Source organism: Carica papaya, chromosome 9 (assembly GCF_054855325.1).
Source record: "Carica papaya isolate Zhongbai chromosome 9, ASM5485532v1, whole genome shotgun sequence".
In the NCBI taxonomy this organism is placed as follows: Eukaryota; Viridiplantae; Streptophyta; class Magnoliopsida; order Brassicales; family Caricaceae; genus Carica; species Carica papaya.
In genome coordinates, this window is record NC_142317.1 from 1,338,015 (window position 1) to 1,357,507 (window position 19,493).

The following is a 19,493-nucleotide window of genomic DNA, read 5'->3' on the forward strand; positions in this document are numbered from 1 at the left end:
TATATTTTTTTGGATAAAAATATATTTAATCTAAGGTTATATTTTTTTTAGTTATTTTTTTTAGAAAATTCAAATTAAAGAACTATAAATTAATCGGTCAAAGTATAGGGTTGACCCAAAGAGGTTATGTATTTTGGAAATGTACACATTACTCATTTTCATATTATATAGTAGTGTGTAGGTAAAATAAAATATTACTGATAAAAAAATAATTATAATTATGTTGGATGATAAATCATTATTTTTTACATCAATATAATTATAAATTATAAAAAGGCAAGCTGGCTATTTAGTCAAATTCATTAATTATGACGTACTTATTTTTTTAAAATTAATTTATAATTTATATAAAATTTAAAAGTAATTTTCTTTAATAAATGAAATTAATTAATTAATTTTTTTTTTTAGGAAACTAAATGTTTACCAAATTTGTAATTCACGTCAGTCCTGGAGAACAGTGGTAGTGGTGGTGGCTCTGAAAGTAGTAGAAGCCAGCTAATGCTTCCCTGATCTCTCGACGTCGACTTCACACCAAACTTTCACACTCTTCTCTCACACCCTCTCTCTCTCAAAATTTACACACTCTATTCTCACATCAAAACTACACACCCACCATTCACTCTCTCTCTCTCTCTCTCTATATATATATACATATATTGAAGTCTCCATTTTTTTCTATTTAACACACTCTCTCTCAAACTTGCACACTCTATCTGTACTCTCTATTCTCACACCCTTCACTACCCATCAAAACTACACAACCACCAATTTATTCTCTCTCTCACTATATGTATTTTAAAGTCTCCATTTGTTCTATTTAACGCACACTCTCTCTCTATAAACTTATAGAATAGACTGAAATGGGGTACGGCAGACTCGGGCCGTCGGAACCCGGAAGCTTCTCGCCGGAACGCGCCACGTTGCCGTACGAAACACGATCTGGGCCCACCGGGAATGGCAGGAAGAGGAAGCTGATTCTGCTGTCTTTGCTGGCGGTGGCTCTGATCATCTCGTCGGCGGTCTCTGCTACAGTGTTAGTCGGCATGAAGACGGAGGCGTCGGGTCAACAATCGGGTCAAACCATCACGCGGAAACCTACCCAGGCTATTTCTCGGGCCTGCAGCAAGACCCGATTCCAAGCTCTCTGCGTTGACTCTCTGCTTCAGTTTCCCGGGTCGACGACGGCCAGCGAGCAGGACCTGGTTCACATTTCGTTCAACATGACGCTGCAGCATTTCAGCAAAGCTCTGTACACCACCTCCGCCATCTCGTATGTTCAGATGGAACCTCGGGTTCGCTCCGCCTACGAGGATTGCCTCGAGCTGTTGGAAGATTCCATAGACGCACTCTTACGTTCTCTTTCCTCCGTTATCCCTTCGGCCGGCGCCGGAAGTGGAGTTCAGGGCGCCAGGGGGTCCGGACAGGACGTTATGACGTGGCTGAGCGCCGCCCTGACCAACCAAGACACGTGCACTGATGGGTTCAGTGACGTCAGCGGGTCGGTGAAGACCCAGATGGCGATCCAGCTGAGGGACTTGTCGGAGCTGGTGAGTAACTGCCTGGCGATCTTTGCTGCATCCGCCAGTGATGATTTTTCCGGCGTGCCGATCCAGAACAAAAGGAGGCTGATGGGATCCCATGAGAAGAATGGCAATGAGTTTCCGATATGGCTTAGCCGGAAAGAGCGAGAGCTGCTTGACTTACCGCCGTCGACGATTCAGGCCGATATCATCGTGTCTAAGGACGGCAATGGAACGTATAAAACGATCGCCGAAGCCATCAAAAAAGCGCCGGAGTACAGCAGCCGCCGGACGATTATTTACGTAAGGGCAGGAAGGTAAATTCACATTATTTAGCATTTTTAACTCTTTATTTATATTTTCAAGTTTCCTTCAAAAGAGAAAAACAAAAAATCGTGTTTTAAAAAGTAAAATGACGGAAATACCCTCCAAAAAATCACGAGTTCCTTTTTGGAAAATAAATTCACCGAATGCATCAAATGTAATCATGTGTATTTTTCTTTTTTTCACGTGGAAAAGTCACTTTTTTTTTTTTTACTATTTCCTTTTTTTGACTCACCAAAAAGTCAACAGTAATTTTTTTTATTTTTATTTTTTACTTTTAATAAGTTTAAATATAATACCATATACTTTAAATTAAAAATTAAAATATTATTTTACAGATACGAGGAGGATAATTTGAAGGTGGGAAGGAAGAAGACGAATCTGATGTTCATTGGAGATGGGAAGGGTAGAACCGTCATTTCAGGTGGCAGAAACGTGTTCCAAAATCTCACTACTTTCCACACGGCGTCGTTTGGTAAGAATCAAAATTTAATTAAATTAAAAAATATTTAATATAATAGTGATTGATGTAGTCGTTGCACGTGGCATAAATAATATTCTACACAAAATCTGACGCAACACACTTTCCAGATTCCTTCATGCTAACTCTTATCTTATCTCATGGGTTCTTCTCTTTTTTTTTTTCGAATTTCCCAAATTGCCCTTACTTGTTAATTTACATTTTTACCCCCCGGTTAAATTTTTCTAACCTGCTTTTTTGTCATCAGCTGCAACCGGAGCTGGGTTCATAGCAAGGGACATGACCTTTGAGAACTGGGCTGGGCCGGCCAAGCACCAGGCGGTCGCCCTCCGTGTAGGTGCGGACCATGCGGTGGTCTACCGATGCAACATTATCGGTTACCAGGATACCCTATACGTCCACTCCAATCGTCAATTTTTCCGCGAATGTGCCATATATGGCACGGTAGATTTTATCTTCGGTAATGCCGCGGTTGTATTACAAAATTGTAGCATCTATGCCCGTAAGCCCATGGACTTACAAAAAAATACAATTACGGCCCAAAATCGCAAGGACCCGAACCAAAATACCGGAATTTCGATTCACGCTAGCCGGATACTCGCCACGCCGGACCTTGTTGCATCACAAGCTAATTTCCCGACATACCTCGGCCGCCCGTGGAAGACATTTTCAAGAACGGTGTACATGTTATCGTACATTGGCGATCACGTCCACTCTCGAGGATGGCTCGAGTGGAACGCGACAGCTCCGGTCGATAAATTGTACTACGGAGAATACATGAATTATGGCCCGGGTGCAGCTATTGGACAACGAGTGAAATGGCCCGGATATCGAGTGATCACGTCTACGGTGGAGGCGAGCCGGTTCACGGTTGCCCAATTTATCTATGGATCGTCGTGGTTACCGTCTACCGGCGTCGCCTTCTTGGCTGGGCTCTCGGTTTAGACCGTCACATAATGCTATATTGTTTCATAAAGTTTGGCCCAAGCCCAAATAGGGGAAAGGGTTTTTTTCTTAATTTTTTTGTGGGTAACTTTATGGAAATATAATTTTCTATTTTAATTCTTTTCTCATTAAATATTTGTAATAATAATAATAATAATAACAATAATAATAATTCCACTAGTTCATCCTCCCTATAAAGTAATTATATATATATATATATATATATAGGCTACATAATTTATAGTTGTTGATCTAATTGAATTTTCTCATTTGGGAAAATTATATGTAATAAGATTGTAATGTAAGGGTCGCTTAATGATTAATTGACTTTTGTGACACCGTCTTCTTCTTCTTCTTCTTCTTTTATCATGTGTCTTTCTATAATTATTCTTTAACGGTCTCATGATCAAATCAAATCATATTACACCTAAGCATGTATTATATACTTACACACACACACACACATATATATATATTATATGGGTGCATATGGATGAAGTAATGGTGTCGGTGGGAGGTGAAATGACTCTTTTAGGGGTCAAGGGAGGTGCATGGGACATGGCCTACCACCGACAAGGGTGGTGTTTCGGTGTAAGAATACAAAACTAGTGGATGATATTTGATATTATTATTATAATTATTATATTATGTTGTTAAAAAAAAATTGTTTTTTCAATCCCCATAAATTTCATTAAAAGATAAATTATCTTAAAATTATAGCAAAATTTCCATAATTACTTATTTTTATAACAAATTAAATTAAAAAGTAAGATTTGGGTGTCTTATTTTACCCAAAATAAGACACCCAAATCTTACTTTTTAATTTAATTTGTTATAAAAATAAGTAATTATGGAAATTTTGCTATAATTTTAAGATAATTTATCTTTTAATGAAATTTATGGGGATTGAAAAAACAATTTTTTTTTTTAAAAAAATTGAAATTTATGTTGGTTATAATAGCATAATCACCAATTGTAAAACTTCAAGATAATTTAGACCGCAATAATTAAAATCTTAATTAAACATAATTAATTATGAACATTAAGTAATCAATTTCTAAAATTGTTTGAAATCAAATTGGTTTTTTTTTTTTTTTTTTCTTTTATGGAGTCATGATCACAAGAAAGGACATTTGTAATAAATCAAAACAAGACATTGATTATGTTCACGGCCATTTAATTACAATAATATATAATGGTTTGTATAGAATAAATGAATGCCTTCGGCATAAATGTGAGGAGTTAGGGAGATAGGCTGGTGAGTATTGTGTTGTCAATTTCTCATAATCTACATTTGTAGTTAGTCCTTTAATGTTGCCACTAACCTCTACTCTTCACATGCTTGTCAACCTCATTATAATTATATTTAGAATTGTAAACCAGACCTCAAATTGTTGCATTTACGAAGCCAACCACAATAAGTCACTGTTTTTGTCTTTCGGTGGGTGGGTAAGAGGGCCCTATAGTACAAACACTTACTAGTTGGTTTTCTCACATATACATATATATATATATATATGTTGTTTATGAAAACCTGTACTTTTATTTAATAATTAAATACCCACTTCTCATATACTTCAATAAATAAGTAAGATAGAATGAATTTACCCGTATAAATATTGAAGACAAGAAGAAGGGCTATCACCAACCTTCGTAGAAGCCTCAGATCCACAAAGCTTGTATTTAAGTTTATTCCATTTCCATGTCCCTGATATAATCCGTTCGGTGACAGATCACGAACATGATTTCTCAGCTCATGTAAATCAGAGGAAAGTACACTAATTAAGATGGTAATTATGAACAAAATCTCCCAAACCAGAAATAATCCCTAGGGATTTTAAGTCTAATGCAACTCTAATGCAACTCTTTGAAGACAGATTTGCCTCAATTCAAAAAGAAGATCTTGGAATCCAGAATAGAGGAGTACACTGATTAAGATGTAAGTCAGATGTGAGTAGACTAGTTAAGATGGTAATTGTGAAGAAAAATCTCCCAAACCAGAAATAATCCATAGGATTTTTTAACTCTGAAACCCTAGAAAACTCTGATGCAACTCTTTAAAGACAGATTTGCTTTAATTCAAAAAGAAGATTTTGGAATCCAGAATAAAGTTATTTACTGGTCACTCCTAAGAAAAATAACCATCCATGAGTAAAAAATAACATGGAAACGCTTTCAAAAGCCACCATTCACCTGCATAAGATTAACTTACAAAGCAGGGAATTATGGTATCATTTTGGAAAATGCTTGTAAGTAGAGACGAAGAAAAGAGGGTGAGAAGATATAAGAGTTACTGCACAAGTTCTATTTCCAAATCCAGTTATGAACAAAGCCATCTCAGTGATGGAGACACAAGTTCTAGTTACAAATCAAACTACATAGAACCTGCAAACCACCAAGAGATTAATCGAGAATCATCACCCGCTTTGTGTAGATAGTGTGCACGACGGCTTATGCATGTACCCATACACGACGCATGCCTAAGAGTAACTAATTCATGGAGTTATGGACTCAGCTGATCAAGATGATTGTCCATGATCAGTGACAAGCATTCGAGGAATGTGTCTTCGCTTGCTCCTGGGAGAACAGCTTCTTCTGCTTCTTGAATAATCTCCTCGATGAGAGATCTCTTGTAAATTGTTTCCCTGCACATTATGCTTCCTATTGCAAAGGGAGTAAATCCCCTCTCTGCACCTTTCTTCAGAAGCATAGTGGAAATATGAAGAACACGAGCACAGTCTGCTGGGAGATCCCAACCATGATACCTCAGAAGTTTAATGTCTTGATCTGCATCTAGTGACTTGATGTAGTCAATAGTTTCAGGGGCATATGGTTCACGGGCTTGAGGCCAGTAGAGCCATTCAAATGTGCAATCTTCAAACTGCAGCAAAAAGAAGTGAACATGAAATGATACAACAGATAGCAGGGCGCACTCAAATCCCACATGTGAAAGTTCATTCTGCAAAACTTATTTCCTAATGTTTTGGGATAAATACATGGATTTCAAACCTACTGGTTAGAAGTAAAGAAAAAATTCGAGATTCAGAAAAAGTTTGCAAATAGGAGTAGGGTGTCATTAGCATTTAGCAGCAATGCAGACTATGCAGCAGATGTCAAAGTTTTTACAGTTACATGAGACACTATGCAGCAGATTATTGTGAACGTCTTTGTATGGCGTAAATATGGAAAGCATGGCAAGAGGCAAGGTAACAACTAAGAAGATTTAAATTCAAGTAAATACGAAATTCTAATTAGTATGAAATTCCTAAGTAGTATATGATTTTTCATTAATATTGAAATTCTAAATATTATAAGAATTTCAATATTTTAATAGAGTACTAATAATTAAACTTAAATTCTTAATTAGATTAAGATTCATAAATAAGAATTATAATTTCTATTTAAAAAAAGTATACTTGCTATTAATAAAAATAAGTCAGAATTTATTTCAAAACTACAAGGTGAGATCTCTCTCAAACGAGGTCTAAGGTAATAATTTACTTTCGATGAGAAGTAATCTATTTCCATAAAATAGGTTGCTCTCATAATAAAAACAAAAGTATTAATGCCTTATAGGATGACGATTTTTTTGTAAATTGCCTGGTGACTTGATCTTTAACTAGAGAACTATCACGAACCTAATACATGGTTCCGTTATTGAAGAAATAGAGAGAGTGGAAGAAGACCAAGAGAGAGAGAGAAGTAGACAGCAACCGAGAATCGGCGAGATGTGAGAGAAAGATTGTATTCGAATTTCAACAATTTTTCATATCCTTCCTTGAGTACATGTTTAAGTAAAGGCTATCTTAAGTAAGAATTTGCAAACGCCGGATATGATGATCCCAGATCTTCCTCCAATAATTTATTATGATGATCCAAGATTTTTCGAATCTTTTTCTATTTTCCTAATTTATCATTAGTCCCTTACAATACTCTCACTTTAAACATCAACTTCGTCCCAAGGTTCAAAATCTAGCTTCTATTTTTTTTTTTGAATTTTTTATTTTATTATTATTATTATTTTAATAATTATACATATATACATATATTAAAGCGTTTGTAGCTTAGTGACGAGAAAGAATGTGGAGGTGGAGGTGTTTAGGGAGAGGGATCGAAGAAATGGGTGGGACATTGATTTTGTTAGAAATTTAAATGATTGGGAGATTGATGAGTTTACAAGGCTTCTTCAAATTCTTATGGATGTTCATTTAGATTAGGGCAGCGACAAGGCTACTTGGAAATTCAAAAAAGATGATATTTTTATTGTGAAATCTTTATATGACCATTTGACATCTAAAGAGGACAACGGATTACACTTCCCGGTTCACCAGATATGGAACGCAAATGCACCACCGAGGATTATTTTTTTCGCTTGGGAAACAAGCCGGGAGTGTATTCTCACTATTGACAAGTTGATGAGAATAGGCCACATTATAGCCAACAGGTGCTATCTTTGTATGAATGTTGATCTTGCAACAATCTTTTTCTTTGGTGTCAGGTAACCTATAGTTTATGGACTATGGTGTACACTCTATTGGGTATCAATTGGGTGATAAGTGGCTCGGTAAAAAATGAATTGTGGGCATTGGGTGGGATTAGGAGTAGTTCTAGGTTTGTTAAAACGATTCATTTGTCTACTTTTTAGGTTGTGTAGAAAGAGAGGAACAATAGAACTTTCAATGGGCGTGTGAAGGATATTGGAAGATTTAGAGATAGATAGTTACATACTTTTGAAACTCTTATTCTAGATAATGATGTGTATGAGTGAGATGATTTTGAGAAGATTTTTGATGCACTAACTGATTTATAAATTCTTTTGTATAGGGGTGACACCCCTCGATATCATATGCGTAATATACATGTTTTTATTTTAAAAATATACATATATATATTAAATCAGATTATATATTTATGTTTTAAACCATTTTTTTAAAAAATTTTATTTAATTATTATAACTATATGTTTTAAAACAATTATATATTTTTTAATTATTATATGTATATAAATATATATTAAAGCGGTTTTCTACGACTTCCACCCCAGGAAATCAAATTTCACAGCATGACCCCTCCACACCACCGACACAGCAATTGCTGTAACGTCTTCTTCTTTTTCCACATCTTCTTTCGTTTCTCCTTTAGATAAGAAACCATTCGGAGAATGAGAGGTCTGCAAGTTCCCATCTTGACCTTGTGAGTATTGAAACGGAACTCGAACAGAATTTCCAAGAGGTAACTCTTTTCATTTGATTGACCATTGAGAGCTACGTCTAGTTGATCAAGGCAGACGAGGGAGAGACCCATAGGATTTCCATTCCTGGCTGCTATTGCTTGAGAAAGAAAGAGAAGTGGAGCAGGTGAACCCGTTTGGTTCAAAATATTCGGTGGACTACTTCAAATAGGAGAATCTACAAAACCGAGTTTGGTATGTGCTTTTTGGGACAGTTCAATAACTAACCCGATTTTAGATTTATCTGAACCCCAAATCTTTTATTTTTCATCATCATGCGTGAGGGGTTAGTAGGATTCCCTTTTGGTCGTCAAGTGCGACTGCTTGAGCCGTCGGCCTCGCGTCGTCCGGGAGGGATATAACCGCTATGACACTACATCTCCATCAAATATTCAAACTATTGCTGCATCTGCTTTTTGAACTTGTGAACTTCAATCAAGAGGTCAGATAGCCGTTGGTCCAACTCTTGCACCATTGGCTCCGTCTGCTCGGACGGCTAGTTGGATTTGGATCACCGCTCTGATACTCAGTTGTCACGAACCTGATACATAGTTCTGATAAGGAAAAAAATAGAGAAAAAGAGGGTGAAGACCGAGAGAGAGAGAGAGAGGAGAGAGAGAGAGAGAGAGAGAGAGAGAGAGAGAGAGAGAGAGAGAGAAGATGAGAATTGGTAAGATGTGAGAGAAGGATTGTATTCAAATTTCAATAATTTTCCATATTTTTCCTTGAGTACATGTTAAATATAGGTTATAAAGTAAGAATTTGTAACCATCAGATATGATGATCTTGAATCTTCCTGTCCTAATTTATTATGATGATCTTGGATATGATGATCCGAGATTTTCCATATCCCAGATCTTTTTCTATTTTCCTATTGAAATTGTTAGGAGAGAACCAGGCGTTCAAGCTAGTAGATAAAATTTGATTTAGCAGCATAACCATAACTAGCACCAGATCGGTCTTGACATATAGGCGGCTTTTTCGAAAAAGCTACTTATGGTCTAGCAACTTGATCTCACTCAGGAAAAGAAAGTTTAGGCATCTTTCCTTCCTGCCGCTGTTAATGACATTTATGGATCAAGAGGATTGATTAATAAAGAATCTTATGAATATGGGTATATATCCTTTATAATTGGCTAGCAATGTATCATTGGTCCCTTGAGTAAATGTTTAAATATAGGCTATAAAGTAAGAATTTGTAACCGTTGGATATGATCATCCTGGATCTTCCTCTCCTAATTTATTATGATGATCCTAGATATGATCCGGGATTTTCCATATCCCGGATCTTTTTCTATTTTCCTAATTTATCATTGGTCCTTACAGGAATGTAACACAGATGTAAAAAATTTACAGTTACATGCCCAAGTATTTGTTTGGAAGTTGAGACAATCAGAGAAAGGTAGGGAAGGGAATCCAGTAACTTGATCCACATTTTTATTCAGTACATGCTATTCCAATTAATACTTTGTTGAGGGAACTAAACAACCTCAATCCTTTCCAGTCCTCTTCAACCCAAGTTGACTCAAAACTATGTTCAGAACAAACCAAAATATTATTATCTTCATTTGGAAAACCATATTCAGCTAAAGTAGAGGATGATAAAAACTCTCATTAAAATAATAAAAATTAACCGAGTATAGAAGTATATATGAAATTCTATTTTAGGTCAAATATTTTCTTTTTGACAGATATATAAGGTCAAACACTAGTTGAACCAGCTAATTATTTGCTAAAAAGTTCCAAACATTTTCTAAATTTTTTATAATCAAATTAAATTTTTTTTCTAGATTTCTTCAATGGAAAAGAATTGTTAGTCACAAGCCGCCATGAATCATAAAAGAAGTCATTGCAAGTGAGAAACAAGAGTGGGTTGAAGCTAAACTGACATAAGCTAAACTGACAAGCGTTTTAATTTTTGCAGAAAAAATTGAAGAGACTTGGGGACCGCTAGAATGCGCAATAGAAAGTGCGGTATTTTGGACGCCGATCTAGGGTAAGAATCTATCACCATCTTCCTTCTTACAGTAAATTAAAGTTTAATAATCAATAATATTGTGTTTTGTAAAAATTAGAAAACTTTAAAATTAATTATAGGTCACTAATGGAGGCAGAACCGGTCAGTGCATATTTGTCCTAGTTTATTATTTATTTTCTCTTATACTGCCTAAAATACTTATTATTATGTTGTGTGTGTTACATTGCTAGTTCAATTGCTTTTCCAGTTATTTAGTTTATCTAACTGCATAGCCCCAATTATTGATTCATTTGCAATAAGTATCTCAATTATGTTGTCTTAATTTACGCGTCGTCTCTTTACATAACTTATTGTTGATTGCTAAATATGGAATGTTGATATGTATTTGGGAATTGGTTAATAATGTGAATTTTATGTATGAAAGCTTGCTAGGTGTTCTAGGAAAGGTTGGATGGACTTGGTACATAGAAAAATCCTACCATAAATGTTACTTCAGTCTGACGGGGCTTGAAAGTCCCATACTGGAAGGATTTGGAAGATATGATTCACTTTCATATCGGATGAGATATTTAGATGATGGTATGTTTGGCGCCTATTACCGAACGAGATATGAGGACAATCGGTTGACTAACAAATTTGGATATTGGGTTCACACGTAAGGGAGGGATATCACTAGGGACTCCCAAAAGTACCAGTAAGCAGGTAAAAAAGAAAGTCGTTGTTCATACTCATTTGTATATGAAATCATAATGTTATTTGAGTTATTGTTCTTATAAGTTGTGTAACATCCTCGGAAATTTGAAATGAAATTTATATTAAAAATATCAAATGCGGAAGCGAAGTCAAAATTCGATTAACATTCCTTACACTAAAACCAAAAACGTACTCAAAATATAAAAGATCAAGCTAACTAAAAGAGAAATTCGAAAGTAAGAGCTATGAATGTAACTATGGAGTCTTTAGGCGTCTCCTTCGTCGTCTTCTTGCGGAACAGGCTCGGGAACAATGTCTTCCTGATCTGAAATGATTAAATAAGGAATGAGCTACACTAGTCCAGTAAGGACATCACGATATCTCACCGTCACGGAGGTAAAGGCGGGTAGAAAACACAAAAAGACCAATGGAGCATAATTTACAAAAAACTCATTTATCAGTAATAAAACCTTTACCATTCACTTACCTCGGTGGAATTCATAAAACAATATACGAAAACAATAGCATTATCATCATTATGAAATCATGTAAACTATGCAACATAATACTTATCACGTCTTTGCAATTCCATCTTTACACAATCACCTTTCCTCATTCACCAGCCTACTAGTATCCATGGGGATCCATAGGGTCCCGTTACCCGTTACCCTTAATACTTGAAATCAGATTCCAGGGCCGTCCCCATACCCCGTCCGGTATGGGCGCCAAAACTATAAACCTCAATACCCCGTCCGGTATGAGGGTGAAACGGGCCGTCCCCATACCCCGTCCGGTATGGGCGCCAAAACTCATAAGATCTCCACACCCCGTCCGGTATGAGAGATCACAATCCCGGTAGGGTTCCTTATGGACCCGGTCCGTCCACCATCTCCCAGGATATCTAGTCAGGCTGACCACATTATACAATTATCAATCTATGCAATCTTTCATTCTTCTTTTCCTCAATCAGCATCATCAATTCACATTTAAACAAGCAAACAACAATTTATGCCAAACAGACAACACACAGCATCGGTATCTCAGTCATTCAACCCATAATCAGTAAAATAGTAAAATATGCACGCGAAACAATAAAATAAAAACATCAAACCTCATGCTGCATTTAAAACTGTAAAATAGGACAAATAACAGTTAACCGACAAATACACTAGACTCGGGCTCCATTAGCGACCTTAAGCAATTTCACACATTCGATGATTCAAGAAATACCATTTTATCATTATTGAACTTTAACACCGTAATAGGAAATAGGGTGAGGGGTCCTTACACGGCTTCACAGTGCGCCTACAGGCTGTCCCTAATTTTTCCTGAACTTTTTTCGGGAAACTGAAACGCACTACTGGTACCTACACGTGTTCCAAAAAAATCCCAAATTAGGCCCAGGGCCCCTTTTGGCCAATATCGCATTTCCGGCACGGCGGCTCCGCCGCTTGCGGCGGCGGTTTGCCTCGAGTTGGCCGTTTTCGGCCGAATTTAGCCACACTCGCATGGGTTTCTGTGATAAAACAACCCTACGGCCCTCGGGAGGCCAAAAAATTACGGAAAACCGAAGCTTACCGGCGGTGGTGCTCTCGGGTGCGACGGCTCTCCGGTGAAGTTCGTGTTTTGGTGATTCGGCTCCGACCAACCTGTAGAGAAAAGAATGGTGATCACGGTGATATAAAAATTGCATTAAACGGAGGCCGGGAAGGGCCTCATCGGAGGCAAAACCCGAGGAGGGGCGCGGCGGCGCCGCTAGCTTTCAGCCGTGTTTTCCGGCCGTTTGGCCAGGATTTTGGCTCTGATTTGTCCACAGGGGAAATCAGCGTGGAAAAACGAGTCGGGGGTATGAAATTTACCTCGATCGACGGTCGGAAATTTCCCCGGTGCGGCGGCGGGTGGCGGCGGCCGGCTCTGGTTCGTCTTCTCCGGCGAGGGCAGGCGGCTAGGGTTTTTGTGGTCTGGTGTGGGGGTTCTATTTATACCATTTTGCCTTTTGATCTTAGCCGTCCATTTTGATTTAATCTGGGCCGTCCGTGCGCGCGATTGATCTGGGCCGTCCGATCGCGCGCACACGGATCGCCAACGTGGCCCGTCCCCGGTCGACGTGGTTTTGCCACGTGGCAGGTCCTGGTTGGCCAGGCCTGCTGACGTGGCTGCTGACGTGGCACGAGCGTTTTTTGTGGTCTGGTGTGGGGGTTCTATTTATACCCTTTTGCCTTTTGATCTTAGTCGTCCATTTTGATTTAATCTGAGCCGTCCGTTTTTTATTAAATCTGGGCCGTCCGTGCGATTAAATCTAGACCGTCCGTGCGCGCGATTGATCTGGGCCGTCCGATCGCGCGCACGCGGATCGCCAACGTGGCCCGTTCTCGGTCGACGTGGTTTTGCCACGTGGCAGGTCCTGGTTGGCCAGGCCTGCTGACTGGGTCTGCTGATGTGGCACGAGCGTTTTTTTTTTTTTTTCTTCTTCAATTTTTCCGGGCGCTGCAAGTTGATTTTAGAAACTCGTAACGGTAAGTATAGAATAAATGATTTTATGTTAAATGAATTTATTTAAGAAAGCAAATGACTCTACTAGTTTTATAATTTTTTTCAACATTCAGTTTTTCGTATCAGTGATTAATATAATATTCTTACTGGGTTAGTGTAGTTTATCCCCCTATTTAACTATTACATATCAAGAATATTAAGATTCAAATCCTAAACAGTAGGGGGGTTGCGAGTAAAGGTTACCTTCTATACTTCATCAAAGTTGCCAGTGGAGGTTAACCCCATAAGATTTTAGCTTTATTTATGTTTATATTATTTTAACTATTTTTATGAATATTTCCATAACTTTATTGAATATTCTAAATTATCATGTAAGGAATGTAAACCTTAATTATCATTTGCTTTTATTATTTTAATATATATTCATTTTTTTAAGATTTCAAGTCTTTACAGGCAAAATCTCATAATTGGTTATTATGCCAATTTAAAGGAAAAATACATACCTATAATTAGTGGTTAATATACATAATCTATATAACCTTATGTTTTTCTCTATATAATAAAGTTAATATTTAGTCACATTATTTAATAATTGAGGACATGATAATGTTTGAATGTGGTTTTGTTAATTATTTAAATAACATGATTAATGCAATACTTAATGAAGTAATTATTGATTTCATTTAAAAAATTATTAAGATATTATTTTAAATTTTTTAATAAATAATAATAATAATAAATTGCATTATCGGAATTAAAATTTTTATTTTAAATTAAATCACAAATAAAATGAATATTATCGTATAAATTTAATTAAAATTTTGGAAAATTGGCAATTATCATTAAAATAAAAAAAAAATAGAATAATTGGGTATATAAAGATTGGTGGTGTACTTGTGGAGCATACATATATATATATATATATATATATATATATGAGATGACACCATCCATCACGTGTCAATATTTTCTAAAATTTTTCAATCAGATAGAATGTCAAAACATTTTGTCTATTTCCTAAATACCAAAAGCCTTATAAAAAATTAAAATTATTATTATTTTTATTTTGCTATTTTTAGCATTTTGAGGTGCCAATATAAAAATTAATAATTTTTAATTCTACGTATATATCAAGCTAATCAATCAACGAATGATATATATATATGTATTGAAGAAAAATATTTTTAAAATTAGAAAATCTTTATTAATTTTTAATCAATAATATAGTATAAAAATTATAATTAAATTTCACATATGTTGAAAATAATATCAAATAAATTTCAAAAATAAACATAGCTTTTATATATTATGATTTTCTTATTAAATATTGTGAATTTGGCAAGTAGCACATATAGACACATGTATATGACTTCCATTATAAAAATATGAATTGACCCAAATGTCGGACAAGTTGCGTTTTTATTTAGTATATGTATATTGGCTACCTTGTATTTGTTATACATATATGTATGTGTGTGTGTATATATATATATATATATATATATATATATATTCTAGAATGTAGTACAAGTTCAATAAATTATTATGAATTTTAATATTTTTAGATTACAAATTAATTTTTTTCATAGTTAAATGTTTTTATTTGATGGTAAATTATAAAAATAATAAAATTATTTTTAAATGGTATGTTAAAAAAAATACTATACAATCAAATTACCAATAAAAGAAAAATAATAATTATAGTTAAAATAATTAATTTAATGCCATTTAATTTTGGAAACATATCTAGGGATGTCCATTTGATCTTAATTTTTATATGCCTAAGTTTGGAAAACAGAATTCCCCAAATTCATATATATGTATATATATGTGTGTGTATATATATATATATATATATATGCAAATTAAGCAAGTGGCATGCAATATCATCACATCACCATGAGATGTGGACATGATGATGATGATGATGATGATGACTATTAATTCAGAAGGCGGATGAATTATGTTCTGTAAATAATTTTGACATGTAGCATATATATATATATATATATATATATATATGTGACAAGTCATGAATGACAATTCCATTTTGGATTTTCTTGAATAAGTTTTGGTTAATGATTTTGGAGTATGACTATTTTTTTAAGATATGATTTTACTATAAGTATTATTATATATATAATTAAATTCTTATAGCTTAATATTTATAAAAATTTTAATTTTTTAAGATTAGTACATGTGTAAACTTCTAAATACAAAGTTTTGAAGGTTAAAAAAAAAATAAATTAAAATAATAAGACTATAGTATAAAATTTTAAAAATATTTAATTACCATATGATGTCTTAATCTAAAGTTGTATAAATTATAGTTTGAAAAAAAAAAAAGAAGAAGATAGAATTGAGATAATTAATTGGTAACCATTTGTTTTATCACACATGAAGAACAAATAGTGAATGGGTTTCCTAAAGACCAAACCATGAGTCATTTTCAAAATGATCATTAAGTAAATAATTAACAAATAAGCCAATTGTGTCACTTAGTAATGAGTGAAATAATTAATATATAATATACTTATGATATGTACTTAATAATTGGAGAAAAAAAATAATATAATATAAAAAATTAGATTAAATTTTTAATACGTCGTTACTTAATTTGTAACAGCCCCGATAATTCAACATGGAAATTATATTATAAATATTAAATGCGGAAGCGAGATCAAAATTTCGGTTAACATCCCTTACACGAAAACCAAAAACGTACTTAAAATATAAAAGATTAAACTAACTAAAAGAGAAACTCGAAAATAGAACTATGAGTATGACTACAGAATCTCTAAGCATCCCCTTCGTCGTCCTCCTGCGGAACGGGCTCGGAAACCATGTCTTCCTGATCTGAAATGGTTAAATAAGAAGTGAGCTACACTAGCCCAGTAAGAACATCACGATATCTCACCGTCACGGCGGTAAAGGTGGGTAGAAAAACACAAAAGACCAATGGAGCATGATTTACAACAAATCTTTTTATTTATGATAAAACCTTTACCATCCACTTACCTCGGTGGAATTCATGAAACAATATAAGAAAAACAATGACATTATCACAATCATGGAATAATATAAGTTGTAAAACATAGCAATTATCACGCCTTTTGTAATTCAATCATTATATCACATATCATTTTCTCATTTTCCAGCCTACTAGTATCCATGGGGGTCCCTAGGGGTCCCGCTACCCGTTAACCTTTAACATTCATAATCAGTTTCCAGGGCCGTCCCCATACCCCGTCCGGTATGGGCGCCAAAACCATAAACCTCAATACCTCGTCCGGTATGAGGGTGAAACGGGCCGTCCCCATACCCCGTCCGGTATGGGCGCCAAAACACATAAACCTCAATACCCCGTCCGGTATGAGGGTGAAATGGGCTGTCCCCATACCCCGTCCGGTATGGGCGCCAAAACACATAAGATCTCCATGCCCCGTCCGGCATGTGAGACCACAATCCCGGTAGGGTTCCCTACGGACCCGGTCCGTCCACCATCTCCCAGGATATCTAGTCAGGCTGACCTCATTATACAATTATCAGTCTACACAATCTTTTATTTTTCTTTTCCTCAGTCAGCATCATCAATTTACCTTTAAACAAGCAAATCGTAATTCATGCCAAACAGACAACATACAGTATCAATTTTCCAGTCATTCAACCCATAATTAATAAAAACGTAATATATGCACACGAAACTATAAAATAAACACATCAAACCTCATACTGCATTTAAAACTGTAAAACAGGCCAAATAACAGTAAATCACCAATCACACTAGACTCGGGCTCCATTAGCAACCTTAAGCAATTTTACACATTCGTTAATTCAAGAAATACCGTTTTATCATTTTGAACTTTAATACCGTGATAGGAAATAGGGTGAGGGGTCCTTACTTGTTTTCGGGATCCGAATACGATTCACAGTGCGCCTACAGGCCGTCCCTAATTTTCCCTGAATTTTTCCCGGGGAACTGAAACACACTAACGGTACCTGCACGTGTTCCAAAAAAAAATCCAAATTAGGCCCAGGGCCTCTTTCGGCCCAAATCGCAACTCCGGCACGGCGGCTCCGCCGTGCTCCGGCGACGGCGGCTCCGCCGTGCTCCGGCGACGGCGCCACCGCTGGCGGCGGCGAGTCGCCTCGGGTTGGCTGTTTTCGGCCATTTTTGGCCGAATTCGGCCACACTCGCATCGGTCCCTGTGAGAAAACAACCCTAGGGCCCTCGGGGGGCCAAAAAATCACGGAAAAACGGAGCTTACCGGCGGCGGCGCTCTCGGGTGCGGCGGCTCTCCGGCGAGGTTCGTGTTTTGGTGATTCGGCTCCGGTCAACCTGTAGAGAAAAGAATGGTGATCACGGTGATATAAAAATTGCATCAAACGGAGGCCGGGAAGGACCTCGTCGGAGGTAAAAACCGAGAGGGGGCGCGGCGGCGCCGTTGGTCTTCGGCCGCGTATTCCGGCCGTTTGGCCGGGATTTTGGCTTCGATTTGGCCATAGGAGGAATCAGCGTGGAAAAACGAGTCGGGGGTATGAAATTTACCTCAATCGGCGGTCGGAAATTTCCCCGGTGCGGCGGCGGGTGGCGGCGGTCGGCCTCTGGTTCGTCTTCTCCGGCGAGCGGTAGGCGGCTAGGGTTTGTGGTCTGGTGTGGGGGTTCTATTTATAACCCCTTGCCCTTTGATCTCAGCCGTCCATTTTGTTTTAATCTGGGCCGTCTGTGCGATTGTATCTGGGCCGTCCGATCGTGCGATTGATCTGGGCCGTCCGATCGCGCCCACGCGGATCGCCAACGTGACCCGTTCAGGAGCGACGTGGTCTTGCCACGTGGCAGGCCCCGGTTGGCCGGGACTGCTGACCGGGCCTGCTGATGTGGCTGCCGACGTGGCTTTTTTTTTTTTTTTTTTTTTTCGGTCCGGGCGCTACATAATTATTATATAATATTCGTCTTATCCGTAAACATAAACAGTTAATTTGAGATTTAATTTAATTCGATCAACGTAGTTCTACCAATATAAAGTAAATTGAGTTATCAGTTTTATTTATTAATTAGCTAATTGTCTTTATTTTATTTTTTATTATTTTAACTTTTACCAATTTTTAAGTTTTGGTTTATATAATTTCTTAATTACAAAATGTCTAATATGAATTGTATAAGTTTTTTTTCTAAGCAATTAAAATGGGAATGTGTAAAAATTTGTATTGATTCAATAATTTAAAGTTAGGGAAGGATTGACATTTCCTCTTGTTCTTTTTTGCTTCTACTTCATTAATGGATTTCTCTTTCTCTGGCCCTATGTTTTTTTTTTTTTTTTTTTTTTTTTTTACAATAAATTAAATATGTTTAAAAATAATATTTTGGGAGGGGGTAAAAGAGTGTAGGGCAACAAAACAGACGAGGAGGACCATGACAGATGGTGGCGTAGGATTGGGAATTTTTTGGTTTGAGATTATGGAGGGGGAAGAAAAGCTTCGAAGGATTCCCAGAACGACGTCGTTTTCAAGATATTTTGGGCCTATATACGCATAGGACAAAAGGGTGGGGGAGCCCGTTACCTTTTTATTGAAAGAGGCAGCTGGGATATAGACTGCACCCACGTGTCGATTTCTAATTGCAACTTTGGAAATTATTTTTATATAATTTTAAAGTTTTTATTATTTTGTATAAAATATTGAAACCAGAAAAATTAATATTTTGAGTGGGATCAAATAATAATAATTATTATTAGTTTTTATTTTGTTTAATTATTTTAATTATTATTATTATTAGGATTGTAATTGTGGCTTCCTCCATTATTGGGTCGATGAGAAAATGAAATTCCA

At 36.3% G+C, this 19,493-nt stretch overlaps 2 protein-coding genes across 2 annotated transcripts in view; one reads left to right on the forward strand and one right to left on the reverse strand.

The window, feature by feature from the left end:
- Positions 1-674: 674 nt before the first annotated feature.
- On the forward strand, positions 675-3,450 carry LOC148239708 (putative pectinesterase/pectinesterase inhibitor 34). The gene is made up of 3 exons (XM_088211533.1): positions 675-1,837; positions 2,183-2,319; positions 2,573-3,450. The coding sequence occupies exons 1-3, from the start codon at positions 861-863 to the stop codon at positions 3,268-3,270; spliced, it is 1,812 nt and encodes a 603-aa protein (XP_088067659.1). The 5' UTR covers positions 675-860; the 3' UTR covers positions 3,271-3,450.
- A 2,104-nt stretch (positions 3,451-5,554) lies between these two features.
- LOC110823258 (phosphatidylinositol 4-kinase gamma-like protein) overlaps positions 5,555-19,493 on the reverse strand; it is a 58,646-nt gene continuing 44,707 nt past the window's right edge. Inside the window, exon 3 of the mRNA XM_088210622.1 lies at positions 5,555-6,151. Within this exon, the coding sequence (XP_088066748.1) occupies positions 5,774-6,151 (378 nt within the window). The 3' untranslated portion in view covers positions 5,555-5,773. The remainder of the gene's footprint in view (positions 6,152-19,493) is intronic.